The sequence below is a fragment of the Capricornis sumatraensis genome, chromosome 9 (assembly GCF_032405125.1).
Source record: "Capricornis sumatraensis isolate serow.1 chromosome 9, serow.2, whole genome shotgun sequence".
Classification (NCBI taxonomy): domain Eukaryota; kingdom Metazoa; phylum Chordata; class Mammalia; order Artiodactyla; family Bovidae; genus Capricornis; species Capricornis sumatraensis.
In genome coordinates, this window is record NC_091077.1 from 52141685 (window position 1) to 52164311 (window position 22627).

Here is a 22627-nt window from a genome sequence, read left to right on the forward strand (position 1 = left end):
TCTTTCCAATCCAGGGATCGAATCCACGTCTCCTGCATTGGCAGGTGGATTCTTTACCACTGAGCCAGCAGGTAAGCCCCTCTTGAAACATAAGAGGAAAGAGCCAAGGGATTAGAGAGGCAACAAGGTGGAAGCAGGGGTCTTTTTGTCCCAGGTCTTCAGGTCTCCCAATCAAGTCCCCATTGGGATCAGAGCTAGATGCAGTCGATTGGGGCAGAGGAACATTACCTCTTTGGGAGTGGGGAAGGCAGTAAGTGAAATCACTAAGTATCAAAACCTGTCTTGCTGCTGAGGAATTCATGGAGACCGCCAATCTGGGAGTCTTTAAGTAGAGTTCTTCGGAATTGATGAAACCATAAAGCCTAGAGGCCATGCCTAGATTCTACTCACCTTGCTCGGGTGACCTGGATCAGTCCTAGAAGTGTTCTCATCCCCCACCGCAAGCTGTGATGCCCATTCCATAGCTCATGTGAAATCTCAGAAAAAGTGAATCCTTATAGCCATCAATGACATTGAGATTCCTCAAAGTACTGCTGGAGAGTCCAAGCAAGACTCTGAAGGGTCCTAACAAATCTTTTCTTTCACTCTGGCAGTGTTTGGCAGGATGGGGTAGGGAGGGGGTAATGTGGGCTTTGCTTCCTGGAGGACAACATTTTGATGGTTCAAGTGAAATAGTGGGAGTTTCTGAAGTTACACAGGAAGTTGCTGGGACAGAACCCTGAGAAGTTTTGTACCACTTTGTCTTCCCTGTTGAGCGCCATCTGAGCTGTCAAACTTTGCTGCCAAGGGAACTGAATCAACCTGCAGCACAAAATAAGTGGGGAGGTAGGAGGCTTCTGTGACATGGATTTGCAGCGCCGGTTCCTAAGGTTTCCAGGACTGAGGAGACTTTATAATTGGTTGAGAGCAGACAGACTTTTGGGCCAATCAGACTTAGAGCCGAGGTGGGGGATCTGATCTTCTTGGCCGCCTCTCCTCCCCCAGCTCCCCAGCTCCACTCAGATTCATTTCCCCTCCCCACCAACCCACCCCCGCCATTTGGTGACTAAGAAGAACTGCTGCAGGCAGACAAACCTTGGAGCAGTTTCTAAGAGGCTGGAAGGAGACATAAGAGATTTCAGCTGCTACATTCCAAGCCCTGGGTCTACCTTGGAGACAGGACAGCACAGAGTCAGTGTCCAGGAAGGGACTCCTGGGTCATGGGGCCCAAGACACCCCCACAGCTCGCTGGGAAATGGCAAGTGCTGTTCATGTTGTCCTTGTGCTGCTGGGGCTGGGTGTCTGGGCAGCTCCGTTACTCTGTGGTGGAGGAGTCTGAGCCAGGGACGCTGGTGGGGAGCGTTGCTCAAGATCTAGGCTTAAAGGTGACGGATCTGTTGAGCCGCCGGCTGCGGCTGGGCGCTGAGGAGGATGGGCAATATTTTTCCCTGAGCTTGATGAGTGGTGCCCTGGCAGTGAATCAGAAAATTGACCGAGAGAGCCTGTGTGCAGCCAGCACCAGCTGCCTGCTGCCAGTACAGGTGGTGACCGAACACCCCCTGGAACTAATCCGTGTAGAGGTGGAAATCCTGGATCTCAATGACAACTCTCCGAGCTTTGCCACCCCTGAGCGAGAGATGCGCATCTCAGAGTCAGCTGCACTGGGGGCACGGTTCCCACTGGATAGTGCCCAGGATCCCGACGTGGGCACCAATACTGTGAGCTTCTATACTCTAAGCCCCAGCAGCCACTTTTCTCTCAATGTGAAGACCCTAAAAGATGGGAAGCTGTTCCCAGAACTGGTTCTGGAGCAGCAGCTAGACCGTGAAACCCAGGCAAGACATCAGCTGGTGCTCACTGCTGTGGATGGGGGCGTCCCAGCCCGCTCAGGGACCACCCTTATCTCTGTCACTGTGCTGGATATCAATGATAATGCTCCAACCTTCCAGTCCTCGGTTCTACGTGTGGGACTCCCAGAGAATGCACCCGTGGGCACACTGCTGCTCCGCCTCAATGCCACTGATCCAGACGAGGGCACCAATGGCCAACTAGACTATTCTTTTGGAGACCATACATCTGAGGCAGTGCGGAACCTCTTTGGCCTAGACCCTAGCAGTGGAGCAATCCATGTGTTGGGTACCATTGACTTCGAGGAGTCAAGTTTTTATGAAATTCATGCAAGAGCCCGTGACCAGGGACAGCCAGCCATGGAAGGCCACTGTGTGATTCAAGTGGATGTGGGGGATGCCAATGACAATGCCCCAGAGGTACTACTGGCCTCTTTGGTCAACCCTGTCCTAGAGAGCACACCAGTGGGCACAGTAGTGGGATTGTTTAATGTGCGGGACCGAGACTCGGGGAGAAATGGTGAAGTGAGCCTCGATCTCTTTCCAGACCTGCCATTTCAGATTAAGCCTTCTGAGAACCACTACTCACTCCTAACCAGCCAGCCTTTGGACCGTGAGGCCACATCCCACTATATCATTGAGCTGCTGGCCCATGATGAGGGCTCGCCTCCCTTGCACACACATCTCACCATCAGGCTCAACATTTCAGATGTAAATGACAACGCACCCTACTTCACCCAGCAGCTCTACACGGCTTACATCCCAGAAAACCGGCCTCCAGGCTCCCTTCTCTGCACCGTGGCTGCCTCTGATCCGGACACTGGGGATAACGCCCGCCTTACCTACTCTATTGTAGGGAACCAGATTCAGGGCTCCCCAGCCTCCTCCTTTGTGTATGTCAACCCTGAGGATGGGCGGATCTTTGCCCAGCGTACTTTCGACTACGAACTGCTGCAGATGCTGCAGATTGTGGTGGGCGTTCGAGACTCTGGCTCTCCCCCATTGCACGCCAACACCTCTCTCCACGTGTTTGTCCTGGACCAGAATGATAATGCCCCAACTGTGCTGCACCCTAGACCGGGTCGGGAATTCTCACTCCCCCAGCGTCTCCCTCGCTCTGCCCCTCCTGGCTCCTTGGTCACCAAGGTGACAGCCGTAGATGCTGATGCAGGCCACAATGCCTGGCTCTCCTATTCACTGTTGCCACAGTCCACAGCCCCAGGGCTGTTCCTGGTGTCTGCACACACTGGTGAGGTGCGAACAGCCCGGGCCTTACTGGAGGATGACGCTGACACCCAGCAGGTGGTGGTCCTGGTGAGGGACAATGGTGACCCTTCACTCTCCTCCACAGCCACAGTACTGCTGATTCTGGAAGATGAGGACCCTGAGGAAATGCCCAAATCCAGGGACTTCCTCACACACCCTCCTGAGCGTTCAGACCTTACCCTTTACCTCATTGTGGCTCTTGCGGCCACCAGCCTCTTATCTTTAGTCACCTTCACCTTTCTGTCAGCTAAGTGCCTTCGGGGGGACGGGGATGGGGGTGGGGGTCAGTGCTGCGGGCGCCAGGACTCGCCCTCCCGGGAGTTCTATAAGCAATCCAGCCCCAACCTACAGGTGAGCTCAGACGGCACACTCAAGTATATGGAGGTGACGCTGCGGCCCACAGACTCGCACAGCCATTGCTACAGGACGTGCTTTTCACCAGCCTCCGACGGCAGTGACTTCACTTTTCTAAGGCCCCTCAGCGTTCAGCAGCCCTCAGCTTTCGCGCCGGAGCCCGACGCCTTCCGGTCCCGCTCTAACACGCTGCGGGAGCGGAGCCAGGTGAGGGCTCTGCGCTACCCCTGGGGGCGGAAATGGAGATGCCGCCCACCCACATCAGGGACTTTGAACTTGGCATCCGCTCCCTCTGGTGGGGCTTGACTCTAATGTCTGTCGAATGTCTGGACTGTTTGGATGGATTGATTGTGCGGAAGCAGAGGTGTGGCCGAGGCAGGGATGGGGCGCTGTGCCTGGGGAGGTGATGGCGACTGTGGGTGAGGGGGAAGAGAGGATAGGGCAGACAGAAAAGCATGGGGTCTGGCGATCACTCTGGCGTTTTCCATCAGATCCGGGTCTGGGTAGAGGCAGCCACAGATCCCTTTCTTCAGCCAGCCTCCTTCCTAGGCTTCAATGCGGGCACACTCTGCTGTTTTGAGGTTTCTTCTTAGGTTTCTTCCCACTCTCTTGACCGGTGACTTCACTGTGATTCACAACCCTCTTTATTCTCACATCAAACCAACGCGTCTGTGGTTGGCCCATGTGCCATGCACAGCGCACAGGCTCCCCACACCTCACCTGTGCACACCCCTCACACCTGGCCGTCCTCGTCCTCATATGCCGACTTTAACTGCCAGCCGCTTACAGAGGGCTGTCCCGACAGCCAACAGCTTCCCTCCCACCTTGCTGCCAGCCTCAGAGGTATTAACCTGAGAGAGACAACGGGTCTTGGCCACCCCGCTCATCCCCGCCCCGGCCTGGACTGGTCACCTCCTGGCGGGCCTCTTGGTGGCCCGAGTCGCTAGTGCTGCAGCCACTGGCGCGCTCTAGGCGCGGGGCGGGCGGGACTCTGTGACCCATGGGCTGGTGGGTTGGTCTGGGCCAAGACACTGAGCAGAGGTTGGTGGGTGCCTCCAGCCCAGAAGTCTCGCTCAGGAAGGCCAAACTGCCCTGTGGCTGAAGGGGCAGCGGGGCTGGCCTGGGACAAGTGAACAGACCTCTGTAGGACAGGCCGCCTTGACCCTCTGTGGCACCACTGACCCATCCTATGGCTGGAAGTGGGAACCTGGAGCACCTAGGTTCTGGACACTAAGACAGAGGTGTTGGCGCCGTCGTGCCCACAGTGTGCCCAGCGATCTGCCCTCAGGGCTTTGTGTGCTCAGTTGCTTTAGTCGTGTCTGATTCTTTGCCACCCTATGAACTGTAGCCCACCAGACTGCTCTGACCATGGGATTTTTCCAGGGGAGAATACTGAAGTGGGTTGCCATTTCCTTCTCCACTTCAGGGACTTTGGAGGTGACCAAAGCTTCCCTCATAGTTCAGTTGGTAAAGAATCTGCCTGCAATGCAGGAGACCCAGGTTCGATTCCTGCATCGGGAAGATCCCCTAAAGAAGGAAATGGCAATCCACTCCAGTATTCTTGCCTAGAAAATCCCAGCCAGAGGAGCCTGGCAGGCTACAGTCCATGGGGTCGCAAGAGTCAGACACGACTTAGCAACTAAACCACCATAAACTGCCACCAAAGTATCTAAGACTCTGGCAAGCCCTTTCTCTGGCAAGTATCTAAGACTCCTTCCTTCTCCTGCTATTGGAAAACCATGACCTCTGCCAGAAACCAGCAGGGTGCTTTCATATTTGGGGAAACGTTTGTTGTAAAATAACGTAATTTTCTATAACTCCAGGAGCTTTTAGTCAAAATGTGTCTGTACTCCACCCTGCCCCTACCAAACCAATTATATTTTGGAGCAATACCACCATGGGATTCTGATAGCTGATTGAGAGAACCTTACTACGGATTTCCTCTAAGAACCAAAGCATCTCCTTTGCTCTTCCCCACACTTATGTTGGGTAGGTACTAGCACTCCTTGCCCTCCCTTATAACTGAGTTTCACAGAGGTCAAGTGACTTGCTCAAGTTCACATGGTAAGTGATAGACAAAGATCTAATCTAGATTTGTTTAACTCCAGAATCTGTGCTTTCAGTCACTTGGTACTTCTAGGAGAACAGGAGGGATGGTTTACATCTGCTGGGATGAGGCAAAGGAGAACATTCTTTCCCCTTTTAGGGCGTTGCTCGTGGAGAAAAGTCTGCTGGGGCTCCTTATCCCTGAGCCGCCCTAACTGGACAAACCTGGGCCCGCTGTCCTTATGAAGGCTGTGGGTTCTCCTCGGTCCTGTCCTCCGGTCTGTCATAGCTCCTGCGTCTCGGTTTAGATTCTGCTGTGTCGAAGAATACTGTGACTGAGAGCTGGGCATCCCTGTGCCCTTCCCATGGCATCTGCAGAATGGTGCTGGCGATTCCTGTGGTACCTGGAATGCCAAGTTTCTGGGTTTCCTCACATCACTGCCACCTGTGAGACTTAGAGTGTGTCCTTTGGCAGCCCTGAGTCTTCCTTCTCCCCAGTGTAATTGGAGATGCTCACACCTCTCTCTCCTCTCCTGGGAGTGAGTGTGAGAATTAACTACCAGAGCAGTCCAGAATGGCGAGCAAACAGCTCTAGGAGTGCTCCGTGAGAGTGTGTGATGGGATAACACACCCTCTGGCAAGGCTGGGAGGAACTTGGAAGTGAGGTGGCTGGCTCGAGTCCCACACCTTCATCCAGGTGGGGGATGGCTACAGATCTGTGCCTTGGGAGCCCTGGAGATTGACTTGGCTCTGCTTGGAGGCTGTGGGAGCTTGATCTCTGCTGGGCTCCATCCCAGCAGTTCTCTCTGTCCCAGACAGAGCAGCCTTGTTCTCTCCTCCTTAGTCACAGCCATTGTCTGGCACAGAATTCTGGGGGTGAGAGGTGTCCTGGGGCTTGGATGCCCTGCAAAGGCCCAGTCTGGCGTGACTCCTAAATTAATAATGTATTTAGCTGTGGGAAGGGATCCTTGAGAGAGAGGGTCTGAAGGAGGTGTCCTTCTGAATGTGTAAAGGCCCAGCCTGGCATCAAAAGGGTTACCAGGAATAGCAGCCATCTTGCCGCAGAGGGTGCTTTGTTCCCAGCTGAGGAGCTGAATGAAATTCTTTCTAGGGCTGGTGGAATTCTCATCCAAAAGCCTCCCCTGCCACTTTGAGGGCCCTTCTCTGTGTACACACACACACACACACACACACACACACACACACACGCACCCTGGTTCCCCTTGAACCTCAGCTCAGGAGTTCTGAGGTGGGGGACAGGGAAGAAGGGGCAGTTTGCTTAGGGAAGGAACGTGGGTTTGTTCACTGAGATTGGATAAATGTCATTTTACTTGTTTGTCTCTGGGATCTCAGACCTCTGAGGCCTGAGGGTATAATTCATCTTTGAGCCCACCCCACCCTCACCTTAGCCCTTTTGGGTACTCAGCCACTTTCCCTCTGTTTTCTCCACAGCAAGCCCCACCCAACACGGATTGGCGATTCTCTCAGGCCCAGAGACCCGGCACCAGCGGGTAGGTGACTGCCTCTCCAGCCCACCCTCTTCTCTGCGACACTTTCCTCAGTGATGACGTGGGAGGAGATCGGGGAAGAGAAGGGGAGGGCTCAGCTTTGGCTACAAATGGCTTCCTCCCTCAGTTCCAGATTTCAGGAAGGTTTTGGGGTTTTGGGGGCTGGTGCACAAACCCCAGAAGGAAGAGGCTCCTACTGTGGCTGTTTTGGGAACACACACTCATCCCATTCCCTTAGCCCCACCACACAAACCTTTTCTTGTATCTTGGGGGCTGTGTGAGAGTGAAGCATGGTCATAAGGCTGGTCTCTGGGTGGAGAGGAGGCTTTTTATACCTATCTGTCTGGCTCTGTCCCCCTGGCCCAGATTTGGCTGCCCTCCATCCTGACTGGGGTTCAGGCAGAGGAATCTGGGACAGAAGGAGGAGAGGAGGAACTGTCAGTAGTCAGAGGCTCCTCCAGAGCCTGCAAGAAGGAGCTGAGGCTGAGGGGAGGGAAGCCAGGCGGCTGCAGGTGGGGCTGAGGCGGGAGAGCGGCTTGGAGGGGCAGGTCGCCCAGGCCCCCCGGCCCTGCCTTCTCCGCCTGCAGACCTCTGGTCTCTCCACTCTCAGCTGTCCTCAGCTCAGAGCCCATCTCAGTGTGCCTCTCCCTCCTCCTCGTCTCTCTCCCAGTTTCTGTCTTTATTGCTGTGTCTCGGTCCCTGCCATTTGTGTCCACCTGCGCTGATCTGTGCCTTTCGCTGCGCCTGCTGTGGCTAGGTGCTCAATAAATGTGGAATCAGTGAATAAATGTGGCTCCTCCTTCGTCTCAGTCTCTCTCCTTTTCTCTCTGTCTCTGCCTTCCTCTCACTGCCCCTGACTTCTCTCCTTTCATCACTTCCTAGTATTCTTCTGCCTCCAGTCTCTCTCTCTCACTGTTTTTGCTTTCTTCTCTGTTCTCAGCCTGTGTTTCTTTGTTTCTGTATATCTAAGTCTCTTTTCTGTCTCTTTTTGCCTCATTCTCTGTTGCTCTTTCTTTATCTCTAGGTCTTTTATCCTGACTTTTACTCTGCGTCCCTCTCCCTGTCTGTCATTTCTTAAAACTTTTGGGCAAGCCAGCACACACATAGGCGCCTGTACCCGCCAGGCGCTCTCCCTCCCCTGCCCCTCACACACAGAGCCTTTGATCCCTGCTGTCCCCAGTACACCCTCCCATCCAGGCTGCCCCAGCTGCCCAGATCAATCTGGTATGAATTCTTGCTAAGACAGGAACACCCTGGGGCAGGGGTGGAGTGGGGAAGGACTTCAGCAAAAGACCTGCAGTTGGTCTGAGGGGAGAGGGGTGGGCTCTGGGCCAGGTCTCCCTGTTAGAAGTTGGGAGCCTGGTGGAGACCAAGAGGCCCAGAAGACAGAGGGGGGCAGAGCTTGGGCTGCCTTCTGCAGCTCCTTGCTAGCTGGACACTTGCTGCCCACGTTCCACTCAAATGCTGCAGGTACTGAGTCTTCACCGCCACCAGAGCCCAGGACACCTTGGTGCAAGGTGGAGACTCAGGTCTCGGGCTTGTGAATCCTGCCTCTGGTATCGTGGTCTCAGGCAGCTCCTGGCTGAGGCCCCTAGAAGGCAGCAAACCTGACGATTTGGACTGCCCTTGCCCTCCTCTTGACCCCCGCTGTCTCCTTTCTCCCTGCTGGTCTTGCCAGCCTTCCTGCAGGTTATCCATTAGGTCATTCGTTTATTCGCTCATGTATTTATTTATGCAACAAATATTTATTGAGCATCTACTATGAGCCAGGCCCTTTGCTGAACACTAGTGTATAACAGTGAACAAGCAGATACGATCCCTGTACTCATAGGCTTCCATGCCAGAGAGAAGACAGAAAATTGACAACAAATTACACTGAAAACACATCTAGTTACAAGTCTCAGTAAGTTCTAAGACAGTTATGTGAGTGTAATGGGGGGGGGGTGGTAAGGAAGGGAAGTGACGTTGGAGCTGAGGTGATGAGAAACACAGGGCAGTTTGTGTTTCCTTGGCCCTCCACCGCCCCAGGCCGTGTGCTGGCCCTGAAGCAGAGCTCACTGCTGCCTGGGAGCCTCAGCGGTGGACTAGGATGTGCCTCTGGATTGGGTGCTTACCCCGCCCTCCAGTCCCTTTTCATTCTGTGAGAGACATGGCAGCCTAACTACACGTGGGAGCTCTTGAGATGGAGGAAGAAGGCTCAGGAACTCTCCCTTCCTCGGGTGGCTTGAAGGGGAAGGAATCAACATTTCTGATTGAGCTGCAACAGGGGCCCAGACAAAATCATGGTTAGGGGCCTGGTTCAACAACTGTGATTTCCCTCTTTCATTCATTCAGTAAATAGCAAGAGGTGGTGTTTTTAGGTATAGGAGATATAAGATAGACATAATCTCTGCCCTCAGGGAGTTTATAGTGTGTTGAGGGAGACAAATATTAATCAAATAATTACTCAAAAAAAAAATGTGAGATTCCAGCTATCCTAAGTGCTGTGAAGAGCGTACAGTAGGTCTTGAGAGTATACAGTAGGGATGTGACCTAGCCAGCAGGGCAGGAGAACATCAGGAAGAAATGAGGTTGAGAATCAACCAGCTGAAAGAAAGGGAGGAAGAGCATCCCAGGTGGAGGAAGGAGCATTTGCAGAGGCCCTGTGGTGAGCCCTCTCATGATCAACAGAATGGTGGGAGTTTTCCCTGCTGCCATTCTGATGAGTCGATGGGAGTGGGAGGATGAAGAAGGGCGGTTTCTCTCATTCAGGTGAACCCTGGTTCTGGCCCATCTTGGCCACTGGCACACCAGGTTCAGAGCAGGGCTAGTGTTGAGTTCTTCAGTAAACCTGGTTCTGGTTCAAGCCAGTGCTGTGGCACGTTGCCTGGACTAAAGGGAGTCTGCTGAAGTCCTTGCCTGCCAGGGGTTCCTCTTCTCTTCCACCATTGATGCTCAGGTTGTCTGCTTGGCTTCTAGTCCCAGCAGCTATTGTCTCAAGCCTGAGCCCAGCAAGCCAGTTCTCCTTTCTCAGGCTGTGCCCCAGGCCCCTCCATGCTGTTGTTCCCAGCCTCTGCCCAGAGGAGACTCTCCACTTGGCTTCCCCTGGTCCCCACACTGTTCTCCTTTGATGCACCACACTGCCCTTCCCCTTCTATTCTGCCTTCCCTGGGGGACACTGTCTTTCCTTCTGTTTGGGCAGCCATTCAACAAACAAACCAATAGCAATTTACTTTTTTCTGCTCATAATCTTTCCTCATTATAGAAACATGAGAAATAGAGAAAACAGTTTTTAAAATCACTCATAATTTTACAACCCAGGGAAACCACCACTAACTTTTTTAATGCAGAAAATTTCAAACCTGTGCAAGAGTAGAGACACTGGTGTAATGAGCCTCTCTGGCCTCACTCTCCATCTTCAACTAACCCCCTGACTTATTTCGCATTTCCCTCCTCCCACCGAATTATTTTAAAACAAATCACAGCCATCGTATTTCATCAGTCTTCACTATCTTTAACAGATGATTCATTTTTTAAACACATAAGCACTAAAAATAATTTAATTAATAGTAATAATAATATTAACTAATATTATCAAGTATTTAGTCTGTATTCAGATTTCCCCAGTTATATATTGCTCTCTGTTAACCTGTTTGTGTGCTTATCCAAATTAAGGTCCACATTTTGTATTTGGTTGAGAGTCTCATGTCTTAAGCTCTCTTAATATTTTTAAATGTATTTCAAACTTTTTTCTTGGTACATTTAGCACGCGCAAGCGGCTGCTCTTGCTTTTTCTGCCCTTGCTTCTTTTGTTTCTGCCGCTGCTGCTTTTTAAAATCTAATCATCTAGACGAACTGATCACAAACTTGTTCACAGGATATCAGCACATTTTAATCCCAGTCAAGTAGTATATTTCTCACTAGTTTTGTTTGTTTTTGTTAGTAACTGAGGTCATACTGTCCATCAGTATTGTAGCCTTTTTTTCTCTTTGTACCACATCATAAGAAAAGTTCTTCATAACTCATTTAATTGTTGCATAATAGCCTCTCTAATGGGTAAACATTTTAGCTGGTGCAGACAGGCTTTTACTACATTAAAAAGATACACATGCACTTAGATTGATTGAACACAGTTAAACCCAGGCTAAGATCAGGGGTGACTTCCCCATATTTCTCCTTGTTTTGAGCAGGATGCAGGGAGCGTTTAACCACAGCCTGGCCTCTGGGGTTGTCCCTCACACACACACCCCCAGCACGCCAGAATACAAACTCCTTAGGGCAAGATCATATCATCTCTTAAATCCTAGGGCCTGTCACAGGCACTGACATTTGGAAAATGGTCAGTTAGATGTAGTCCGTCTCCTTCACCATTATTTTTCACTGTTCCCCAAATCCTGGAAGAGTTCCCATCCCTGCTGAAGCCAAGTATGTTGTCATGTATAAGATCATAGGCTTTGGAATCACATTAGGCCATTTTTGTGTGATTTCACAACAGCTGCCTGTTGCCAGCTGTGTGATTTTGGGGAAGTCTCTCAACCTCTCTGAGCCCTGGTTTCATCTGCTGGGAAATAAGCATAATAGCACTTATCTGTGGGTGTTTCTTGGGCTGAAATAGACAATATGTATATAATTTAGTCAGCCCAGCACCCAGAAGTAAGACGCTCTCAGTAAACGGCTCAACAAGAACTCTCTCTCTACTCATCTCCTGCCCATGTGCTTGGCCTCCAGCCTTCAGTCATTTCCTAAGAATCTCCTCGCAGCCCCGCCCAGTCCGTCGTGGTTCCAGGCCCACCTTTCCACTCACCTTCATTCCCTCAACACTATCACCCACCAGCACAGGTATCCTCCTAACTTGCTGTCTGACCCTGTTGTCCACTCCAAGCCCCCTGCTGCTCGCCCCATCTGCTCTCTCCACTGGATCCGCATTAGGCCCTTTGTCTCAGCCTGAGCCCTCCTGCCTCAGCCCTGCACCCCCAGGCAAGCCCAGAGAGAGCTCAGTCTGCCTGCAAGTGAGGACTCCTGGGTTGTCATGGAGACAGAGGTGGCTGAGGCTCCATCACTGGGCTCCTCCCCTCCCAGAGGTGCCCCCCATCCCTCGGTCTTCTCATGGGAGCAGCAGTGATCTTCTTTTTTTAAATGCCAGTAACTTAATGGTTTATTAGTCACTCAACAATATTACAAATATTTAAAAATTACTTAATGTAAAGAGTTGGCAGCAAACTAATCTATTACAGAGTTAAATTACCAGTACAACAGACTGGAGATTTAGACACCTGGAAGATAACAATAAAAGAAACTAAAATATTTTAATAAAAAATTCAAGTTGGAGGAGTTTACCTACCTTAACGGTGATCTTTAAATGCTTAATGGACAACCCCCTTTTGTATACGTCAGAGACTTCCCAGAGCTCTTAGGATAAGAACACAATCTCCAGTGTACACTTTGTAGCCCCACCACCACATCCTAGAGCAGCCACACTGGCTTTGTTAGTGCTTTGAGCTCGCTGAGCTCCGCCCAGCCTCAGAGGCTGGGGCTTTTTGCTCCTTTTGCTTGGAAAGCTCTCCCTACACTACCCTTCTCCTAGTTGACTTTATTGTATTGCTCAAACCTCTTAAAGTTGAAAGAATAGTATGATGAACATCCAGATACTCTTTAAAACTTAGATTCATCAGTCGTTAAAATTTTGCACATTTATTTTCTCTCTTCTCTCTCGCAACATGCACACAGATCCCCCCGAACCATTTGAGAGTTGCAGACCTAAAAACATTTGAAATGCTTCAGTATCTCTCTCCTGATAACAAGAACATTCTCATACATAACCACAAAAGAATGCTCACATTCGAAGACTTTAATGCAGTAATACACAGTCCAGAAAATTGCAGATTTTCATAAACATTCCCCAAATGTCATTTTAACCTGTTGTGTTTTTTTTAACACCAGAATTCAATCAAGGAACATAAATTGCATTGGCTTGTTTACCTCTCTTTCATCTTCTTTAATCTAAAACAGCCTCCTTGCCTTTGGGGGGTGTGTGGGGGGGTGTGGGAGTGGGGGTGGGTGTGGGTGGGTGTGTGTGTGTGGGTGTGTGTGTGTGCTGTGCTGTGCCGTGCTGTGCGGGTGGCGCTGCTCTTTGTGCTGGGCATCAGTTCCTGTCGGTGTGTCTCAAGGTCAGTGATGCTCAGCTCGTTCACCGGGTTAAAGTGGTGCCCCCAGATGTCCGTGTTACAAAGGTGCTTTCACGATGCTGGTGACTAGTCAGTGATCCATGGGTGATATTTGAGTATTCACTGCTGATATTGCCTGAATCGGTCTTTACGTCGGCAGTTACAGAGCGTTGATTTTCTATCCTCCGACTTTTCTTTGACTGGCATTCTCCTCCAGATCACCTGGATGGTTTCTTCAGATTTAAACTCCCTGTCTTTTCTTTGGGGAAGCCTGCACTGACTGGCTCCCTAACCCCGATGAGGTCAGTACTCTCTTACACCCCTGCTTTCTGCCTCCGTGGCACTTGTCACAATTACAATTCAGTGATCGTGCAATTATTTACTATCAGCCTGTCAGTGGAGACTGAACTATGGGCTGTTTCAATCATGTTCACAGCTGCAAACCCAGCACCCAGCCCCGTGTCTGGTACACAATAATTGCTCAATAAATACTGGTTGAATAAGTGAACCCAGAGTTCCAGCTCTTGCCACTCTGCAGAGGGAGAAATGACATTCCTGCTTTCTCCTCCAGCCCTAACTCTTCATTTGCTGGAGAGGCAGGAAAGAGGGCGCCACACAGCAGCTGGTCTGGGCCTTAGACTTGCCCGCTGCCTGAGTTGCGAATTCCAGATCAGGGAAAACCACAAGCACGGACAGACCTCGGAAAAAGCATAAAGCTGTTCTTGACTCTGCTCAGCCACCGTGACAACACACACACACTTTTACACTCCGTCCCTCCCCCACCCCAACTTGCGTGCCTTCAGGGCCTGCCCTCCAGCCCCTCCCCTGGTGCAAAATGCTTCTTACCTCATAGTGACCTAGCTTTCTCAGTAGGGCTCTCATTAATTCAGGCAGCAAGCATTCATCGAGGAGTTTCAGCGTTCCAGACAGTGCAGAGGTCAACTAATAGACTGTGTGTCAGGCTGCTTCTGCTTCCCCTCAAAAATGGAAATCATTTGAGCCTTGGAAATTCTCTTAAAAGCATAGGAGTAAAATTACTATGGGAAAAAATCCAGGTTGGGGTACCATTCCTTAGAGTTCAGGTTAACGTTTTTAACAATTATGAATCACCTCATGCTTTTTTCAATGTTTAGAGCATCTAAAGTTGTTAACTAGGTGCTTCAGTAGGAAACAGGCACAGCCCTGTTCCCAAAGCTCAAGGAACTGGCTCTATGGGTGGAGCGGATTGCGGGGGATAGGGGGTGGGACAGTGGCGGTCCCCGTGGGCCTAGAGCTGCCACAGAGCAGCCAGTGGGGGTGGGAACATGGCAGAGGCACCTAACTCAGCCTGGGTGGGCCCAGGGGTCCCCTCTGACAGGTTTATTCGCGTCACGTTACCAAGGCAGAGGTAGGAAGCTTGCATTCTAGGAAGCAGTAGCTGACCAAAAGGAGCTGGTAAGAGAGAGTGAGGAATCAGGAAGGGGACTCAGAAAGGGTTCACGATAGAATGCTAGGAGTGGGGTTCTTGGGAAATAGGAAGGGCTGGTTCTCAGGCGCCTGTGGATTTTATCCTGAGGCCTGAGTGAGCCGCCGAAGCATATCAGGGTTGAGTTTTAGCAGCCTCTCCCCCTACCCCAGTGTCTCCTGGGCCTCCCAGCCTCTACCTTTGGGTTCTCTCTAGGTTCTCAGGCCTTTCCCTAGCTCTGGCGCTTTCTCTGTTTCCCACCCTCCACTGTCCTCCGGAGAGGGTCCACTCTCCCTTCCTGTGAGCTACTGCTCCCTCGCGGGGGTGGGGGGCAAGTGCGTCCTGCCCGCTCCCTCCAAGGGCCATGGTGTCTGAAGCGACAGGTAGAAAGCTGGTTTGGGGGACTGGCAGGTGGGGGTCTGGCTTCTGAAGGATTGTGTAAGCTCCCTCCTACCTTGCTGAAAGGGGCAGGTCTTGGGTGAGAGCTAGGGTTGGGCACTAGATATGGGGACCCTGAGCGAGGACAGGAGGGGCGGGGTGGGGTGGCTTGGGAGAGCACGCTCACCAGCCCACTCTTTCCGCAGATCCCAAAATGGCGATGAGACCGGCACCTGGCCCAACAACCAGTTCGACACAGAGATGCTACAAGCCATGATCTTGGCCTCCGCCAGTGGTAAGTTGTGCCAACACGTGTGGAGTGGGAGACCTGGGGTCCTGGGTTGCATCCCACAGCACTGTGCCCCGAGACTAGCTTCCAACCTATACATCAGCTGGTCTGAAACAGCCCTTAATTCCAGGATATAAAGACAGGTTAGGAGTAGCTGAGGGATGGGGGCTCTGGGATACCTGGAGGGAGTGAACAAGAAAAGATCCTTGGAGGAGAAATAAGGAGCAGTGGTTACAAGTGTTGCCCCGGAAGGGACACCTATAGGTCAGGTCCTAGCTCTGCCACTTACAATCTTTAGATCAATTTGCTTAATCTCTCTAAACTTCAGTTTCCTCAATCAAGAAAATGGAAACAGAAACCTCAAAGGGTTGCTGTGAGGATTCAGTGAAATGATATGCCAAAGCACAGAGTACTGGGGCCTGGGGCCTGATCCATACCTGCCCTGAAGCCATGGAAGTGGGTGTGGATACTCCCAGTAGGAAACACACGCTGGACCTGTGGGACCCCTCTTTTTTCTTTGTTGCCCCCATTTCCAGAGCAGGATTTTGGTTTTCCCACAAGGTAACAAAGACCTTCAACGATAGAGATTCAGGTGATGCTGCTCTTCAGGGATGACAGCCAAGAGTCCTGGGCATGGAGGGAGAATGACGTCATTAGTACGGAAAAGCGCAGGCTCTGGAGGCAGGCTGGCCTGGATTCCAGTCCCGGCACCACCTCTTGGCTGCGAGTCCTCTAGCAAGTGACTCGTCCCCTCCGGGCTGCGGTCTCACTGACTGTAACATCAGTATAGGAACAACAGCTCTCACTGTAGAGTCACACAGGCCTCAGGACAGGATTGGCAGAGAGGAAGGGCACAATGGTGAAAATTGATAGCTGGTGGTCTCTTTTGACCCATGGTGGGATAGAAGGTAGAATTAGAATAATGCCTGTTAATAAGCACTAGTTTCTGGAGCAACTAAGGGCTTACCCTTGTAGCTCAGTCGGTAAAGAATCTGCCTGCAGTGCAGGAGACCCGGGCTCGATCCCTGGGTTGGGAAGATCCCCTGGAGAAGGAAATGGCAACCCACTCCAGTATCCTTGCCTGGAAAGTCTCATGGACAGAGGAACCTGGTGGATTGCAGTCCATGGGGTCGCAAAGAGTCGGGCACGACCGAGCGACTAACACACACACACACAGAGGCTGGCGGAGGACTCAGGCACTGGCCTTACTCAGTGAACTGAAAGCCCCACTGTCCAGTGTCTCTGGAGGCCTGGTTAGTGGAGAATCAGGTAAAGTCACAGCAGTAATCGCTGCCGTCGTGCCTGCACAATGCCCCAACTCACGCTCGGCAAGCTGGATGGGCCTCATGTTGGTGGATCTCACAACTCTGCAAGGCAGGTCTGAGTCCTTCCATTTGACAGATGAAGGGACTGAGAAGCTGCTTGCTCGAAGGCCCCCATTTTGAGCTGCACACTGGAGATTCTAACCCAGCTTGCTCCTAAGTTCATGCCCTGTCTGCTCCAGTGACCACGTCTGCCTTTCCATCCAGCCTCAGTTTCCCTTTTAGGTGAACAGATTTCTCTTAATACTGCATTATTCTCCCAGATTGGAGTTCTAGATAAAATATAGGATGGCCAGTTAAATTTTAACTTCAGATAGACAACAAATAGTATTTTAGCATAAGTAGGTCCTATATGTTAGAACTGGGACATTACTAAAAAAAAAAAAAAATTTACATGAAATTCACATTTAACTGGGCACCCTTTATTTTCATTTGTTTAATCTGATAAGGCTTCCCTGGATGTCTGTGAGGCCGTGGTGGCCAGGCCCATGGCTGATGAAGAGGAAGGGAGCAGCAGCAGGGGCACCAGCCTTCTGGGAAGACAGGGCTGGCCCAGGTTCCTGGGATGAGGAGGGGCAGTGGGGCTGCTGTAATTCTAGAGAGGCCAGACCCTGAGTATGAGAGAGGCAGGTGGCGGGGTCTGAGAAGATGCCAAGTTGGACTCTTGAGGGAAGTAAACAGACAGTAAGGTGTATTTAGCTGTTGTGGCTTTAAACCGTAAAGCCAGGAAGCAGCCTTTTTAGCCTAAATCCAGATTTTAAAAACAGAAACAGAGTCAGTATTTATAGCCCCAGACCCTCCCAGGAGGGCCCTGGGGTCACCGCAGGCTGCCTCCCCTGTCAGGGTTCCACCCCTCCAGCCCACACCGGGCCTGACCCAAGAGTAAATCCTGGCCCTGGGGGATGGACCCTGGGGGTGGCCAGGGTCAGGCCCTACTCTCACTTTCACACCCGATTCCTGGCCCTGGAGCCAGAGAGGTTCCTGGAGTCCAGCCCGGCCAGGCCTGTGGGGCTGCTGAGGGCGAGTGAGTGGGGAGAGTAAGTACACTTGGGAGGCTTTTTACATAAACATTTGAAGGGAAGGTGTGCTCTCAAGGAGGCTGCGGTCTGTGGCTCAGCCGGCCCTGGGGAGTGTGAGCAGGCCTTCCGGGCTGTTTGGAGCTTCTGCTTTCAGCCCCTGGGTGGGAACCACAGGGCAGAGGGGGAACGCTGGGGCTGGGAGCCATTTCCCTGAGGTGAGGCTGGAGTGGGAGAGGGGAGTGGAGGCGGGCAGTGTCTTAACCTCCTCCAGGCCAGAGCACCCCCAGATTCTTCCTTGCTGCTCTTCAGAGTCTTCTCCTTGCGCTCAGGGAAGATCCCAGTTCCTGCCCAAACTAAGTCTTGCAGGGTAGAAGGAGGTGCCCTTGGAGACTTATTCTGCAGGAGATCAGAGCCTGCAGTCCAACTGAGGGTGGGGTCAGACAGGACCTTGATCAAGGTCACATGGCTGGCTCTTAGTGGCAGAGCTGACTGGACAGAACTCCAGGCCGGCCTGTTTGTGTGTTACACTCTGGGTTTCCCAATCTTCTTCCCTCCTGGCCAGCCCCACTTCAGTGCATCCCATAACGCAGGCCAACATCAGGTTCTGTGCTTCTAGGGGGGGTGGCAGGGGCTGGCTTTGTCATTTTTGTCTGCTCGGGTGCTTCTGAGAGATCCTGGGTATGTTGTAGGATGTGGGTGGGCCTAGCTTCTAGTTATCCAATCCTGCCCTTCCTATCTTTCTATTTCTGCCTCCCTTCCCCCTTTTTGTGCCCATCTCTTCCCCTCTCTCTCACTGGCGCCTCTGACGTCTCCCCTCTTTGCCCCTAAATCACTCGGGAACCCTGGCTCTTGAAGCCAGATCTTGGCCCCTCCTCCCAGCACTTATATTCCCAGGCAGGGGGGAGGGGTGGGGCGGTCGAGGACTGACTCCCTCCTGGAGTTAATTAGAGAAAATGTAGAAATGTCAGTGGAATGAAAGGACTGGGGGAAGGAGAGAAGGAAGTGGGCGCTGCTCCCTCCCACCCATCCCACTTCCCCGCCCCCCTGAAGGCCCCTGGATGCAGGGATTTGGGACTTGAAATGGAGGTTGTGGAAACCTGAGCCTGGAATGAGGAGGTGGAAAGACTGGGGCTCCTCTCTCCTTTGCTTTCCCTTGCGTCCCTCCCCCTCTGATGCTGTTCTTTGAAAATATTTCCTGTCTCTCTATTTCTCAATCCCTGGTTGATGTCCCAGGATTACTCAGCCTTTCTGGCTTTAGGCACCCTCTCTGCGCACTCCCAGGGTCTAAGGTGGGTAGAGGAAGGCCAGGTCGAGGAGCCCTTCTGCTGGATGGGGCCTGGCTGGGCATTTCTGGGGCTTTAACTCTCTAGCTGCCAGAGGACTCCAACAGGAGCCCTCCCAAACTCAGCAGAGTCACCAAAACCCCATGTTGTTCTTTTTTTTTAACCCCTTGGACAGGGGGCATGGAGGGGAGAAGCCGTGACAGTGACAGTGATGAGGGTGATGGTGATTTTGGCAACAGCAAACCTTTAGTGAGCTCTTTCCAAGTACCCAGGCACTTTCCCCTGGAATCCTCACCAAACCTCAGTAAAGCAGGGTGTTCTGTATTTCTCTCCCTTCAACGTGCCACACATCACCTGGAGCCACATGTCACCTGGATATGGTGTTCAAATCCAGATTCTGAGAGCCTGTGATTCTGTCAAGCTCCCAGGTGATGCTGAGCCAGGGGCGGAATTTGCAGTCCTTGGGACCCCATTTTCTCCTTGTGCAGAGCAGGAAGCCAGGCTCTGTGACGTCACCTACTCTGATATTGTGAGCCTGGGGCCACATTGGACCTAAGACAGTTGGTCAGTCATCATCTTCTCAGCCTCTCCCCTTCTTCACCTTCAGAGTAGTGATGAGGTTCAGGCCTCTGCTGGTGGTGACCATACCCTACAGCTGCACCTAGGATGTACTTAGGCCTCACCCCCACCGCTCCCCACCCCCCTGTCCTGGCTGGTGTGGCCTTGGGCAAGTCTTTTACCTCCTCTGACCCTGACTTCTCTCATCTCTGTAGCAGGGTTCTAGCACACACCTCCCTGGAGTGCTGCGTGCAGGTTAGACACCATCGTGCACGTGCAGCTTCTAGCAAGGTCCCTGGCACAGAGTAGGCATCGATTGCTGTTCTGAAATGAATCCCTGGAAGAGCCCCCACCCCTCACTCAAAACAGAATGACTCAGTGCCCACTCTGTGCTTGGCACTGGGTGAAACAGGCTAGGAACCTGCAGGGACCGTGGACGTCTAGCATGGAGACCAGAGAGGCTGCCCGGAGAAAGGCTGGGCCAGGGTCTCAAGAGTCAAGTCTCAGCCTGGTGAGACGATGGCTAGCATGTTTGATGCCCTTACCAGGCAGTGGGCACTATTCTAGGTGCTTGATGTATGTAATCTGAGTTGCAAGGTGCTTGTAATCCTGGTTAGCCTTCACCAAACCAGAGGAGGGTGGGTACCGTTATTATCCTCATTTTGCAATTCAGAAATCTGAGGAGACACAGGGAGGTTAGGGTAGGCTTGGCTAGTAGGTAAAGAACTGGGAAAACAAACCTAGGTGGCCACTCTGGAGCCTCTTAGTTCTACCCTGTGGGTCAAGATGACATGTCCAGTCCTCTCCCTGCTGGTTCTATAAGAGAGGGACTTGGGGACCCTGAGGTTTAGCCCCTGACCTTCCCTTGTCTCTGCAGAAGCCGCTGATGGGAGCTCCACCCTGGGAGGAGGCGCCGGCACCATGGGCTTGAGTGCCCGCTACGGGCCCCAGTTCACCCTGCAGCATGTGCCCGACTACCGCCAGAATGTCTACATCCCTGGCAGCAACGCCACTCTGACCAACGCAGCTGGCAAGCGTGATGGCAAGGCCCCGGCAGGGGGCAATGGCAACAAGAAGAAGTCGGGCAAGAAGGAAAAGAAGTAACGTGGAGGCCAGGCCCGAAGCCACAGGGCAGCCTCCCTCCCCAACCAGTCCAGCCTCTCCCTACCTGTGCCCAAGCCTCGGATTTCAGGGCTCACCCCCAGGAAACTGGTAGGGGCCCAGGCCATGCTCCCCTTGGGAAATGGAAACAAGTGCCCGGTCAACACCCCCCTCTCTGCCCCCAGGGGATTGAATATGCAAAGGGAGTTCTGCTGGGAACCCCCATCCAATCACTTGCTGTGCCCATGGGGGTAGTGGGGTTTGTGTAGACACCATTTATCACACCCCCTTCAGTTACAGCTGAACTCCTCCATCTTCCAAATTCAATCGGGCCCATCCCCTACCTCCCTCCTACCTACCCTACCCTTCTCTTAAGGTGGTTGGGGTGTTGAGGTACCCAGTGACCTAAAAAGGCTCATAGTTCTGAAGAGTTGGAAGGGCATCATGACTTCTTGACCTCTCCTTCAATTCTCAAACTTCCCCCCAAAGCATGGTTTGGTGCCAGTCCCTTCACCTTCTTCCAGAACCTGAGACCAAGCTCAAGTTTTGGGGAGACATGGTCACCATTCCCATGGTACTGATGCTTGCTGGATTTAGGGAGGGCATTTTGCTACCATGCCTCTTCCCAACACCCTGGGGACCAGTCTTTTGTTCTGTTCTGTTTGTCATCATTTGATGTTCCCACTGCATGCTGTGACTTCCCCCTCCCCAAACAAGAGACCCCACTGCATGTTCTGAGACAGTGTGGGGTGCTAAGATAAAGAAGGTTGTGGGTGTGGATGGGGGGTGGACAAAGCTTGGTCCCATCAGTTAACAGGGTCTTGCAGGAGGCTCTGTATGCCCCAGGGTACCGACCAGATCCCCAAGTTCCAGCCTGAAGCCATGCCCCAGGCTGGACCCTCATCTCTCACGTACAGGGCAGCCTGGCAGCCAGCGGTGGGCTGAGCTTCCAGCACCGGTGGGTTTGAACTGGCCTTGTGGTCCAAGGCAGCTCTGAGCAGGATTGGGACAGGTCCCCTGGAGAGGTCAGAGGGGCCTCTGTGGGTGCTGGGTACTCCAGAGGTGCTGCTGGTGGAAGGATCCCTGTGGCCCCAGTAGGGAGGGAGGGGCCCGCTCCGCTATTTTTGGTCCCTGGGTTGGGAAGGACGAGAGCTAGAGCAGGGATCAAGTGGACAGAAAGGGTCAGCCTGAGATCAGGGCTTCTCCACAGGGCCCCCCTTGCCCCAGCGGCCCCAGCCCTTCACCTTGCCAGGTGCCATTCCTTCTCTGTGAAGGCCACTGCCCAGGCCCCCAGTCCGCCCCCTCGTGGCCAGAGCCTGGTTAAAGTCCCCCAGTGCCTCCTTGTGCATAGACCTTCCTCTGCTCACCCCTCTGCCCCTGGGGTCCCGCTCACCCAGCGGGGCTTCTCAAGAACCCCACTCCAGCCCTTACTTAGTATAGAAACCCCCTCCCTCTTGCGGCTGGTGTAGAATAACCAATAGTGTATAGTGCGGCGTATTTTTCCGTGATGGCGAGCGGGCGGCGGGCTCCAAGCAGCCGTCCGTCCCCGAACCCGCCCGCGGCGGCCCGTGCTGTGTTTTGTGCTGTGTCCACGCGCTGCGGCGCCCCCTTCCCGCGTACTGACTCCTCTAAGCGCTTCTCTTTGCATAGTCACGTAGCTCCCGAGCCCGCCCCCTTCTTGTGTCTCACGCAAGTTTTATACTCTAATATTTATATGGCTTTTTTTCTTTGAAAAATTAAAAGGTTTCTTCTGAAAGGTGGGCTGTTTCTGTGTAAGAGATGAGGGCTCCTAGCGTGTATGGATGGAGTGATGAGCTCGGAGTAGTATGCTGGAAGAGCGGGATCGGGAGGCGATGATTGCGTTGCGTCTCGGTTTTTGTCGCTGCCTGAGTATCTGTGTATAATTGTTAAATGCGGCTGTGTATGCGTGCAGCATGATTGTGCACATATAATCGGTGTCTGATTGACCGTAATGGTGCCTGTGGGACTGTACCGTGTGTGTGTAATCGGCTTGCGGGTCCGCAGTGGAGGAGGGATTTCTGAGCGCAACGTGGCAGTGCGCAGTTGTCTGTCTGCCGCTGTCTCCAGGC

The 22627-nt window shown here is 52.6% G+C and overlaps 2 protein-coding genes across 9 annotated transcripts in view; both read left to right on the plus strand.

Annotated features, from left to right (window-relative positions):
• LOC138085891 (protocadherin gamma-C3) overlaps nt 1–22241 on the plus strand; it is a 138269-nt gene extending 116028 nt beyond the window's left edge. For all 8 annotated transcript variants that reach the window (XM_068980499.1, XM_068980497.1, XM_068980501.1 and 5 more), the window contains exons 2-4: nt 6945–7003; nt 15172–15260; nt 20314–22241. In XM_068980499.1, the coding sequence (XP_068836600.1) occupies nt 6945–7003; nt 15172–15260; nt 20314–20540 (375 nt within the window). In that variant the 3' untranslated portion in view covers nt 20541–22241. The remainder of the gene's footprint in view (nt 1–6944; nt 7004–15171; nt 15261–20313) is intronic.
• Nucleotides 1200–3752, plus strand: PCDHGC5 (protocadherin gamma subfamily C, 5). Its single transcript, XM_068979965.1, has one exon. It carries the CDS (start codon nt 1200–1202, stop codon nt 3750–3752), a length of 2553 nt encoding a protein of 850 aa, XP_068836066.1.
• Nucleotides 22242–22627: the final 386 nt, after the last annotated feature.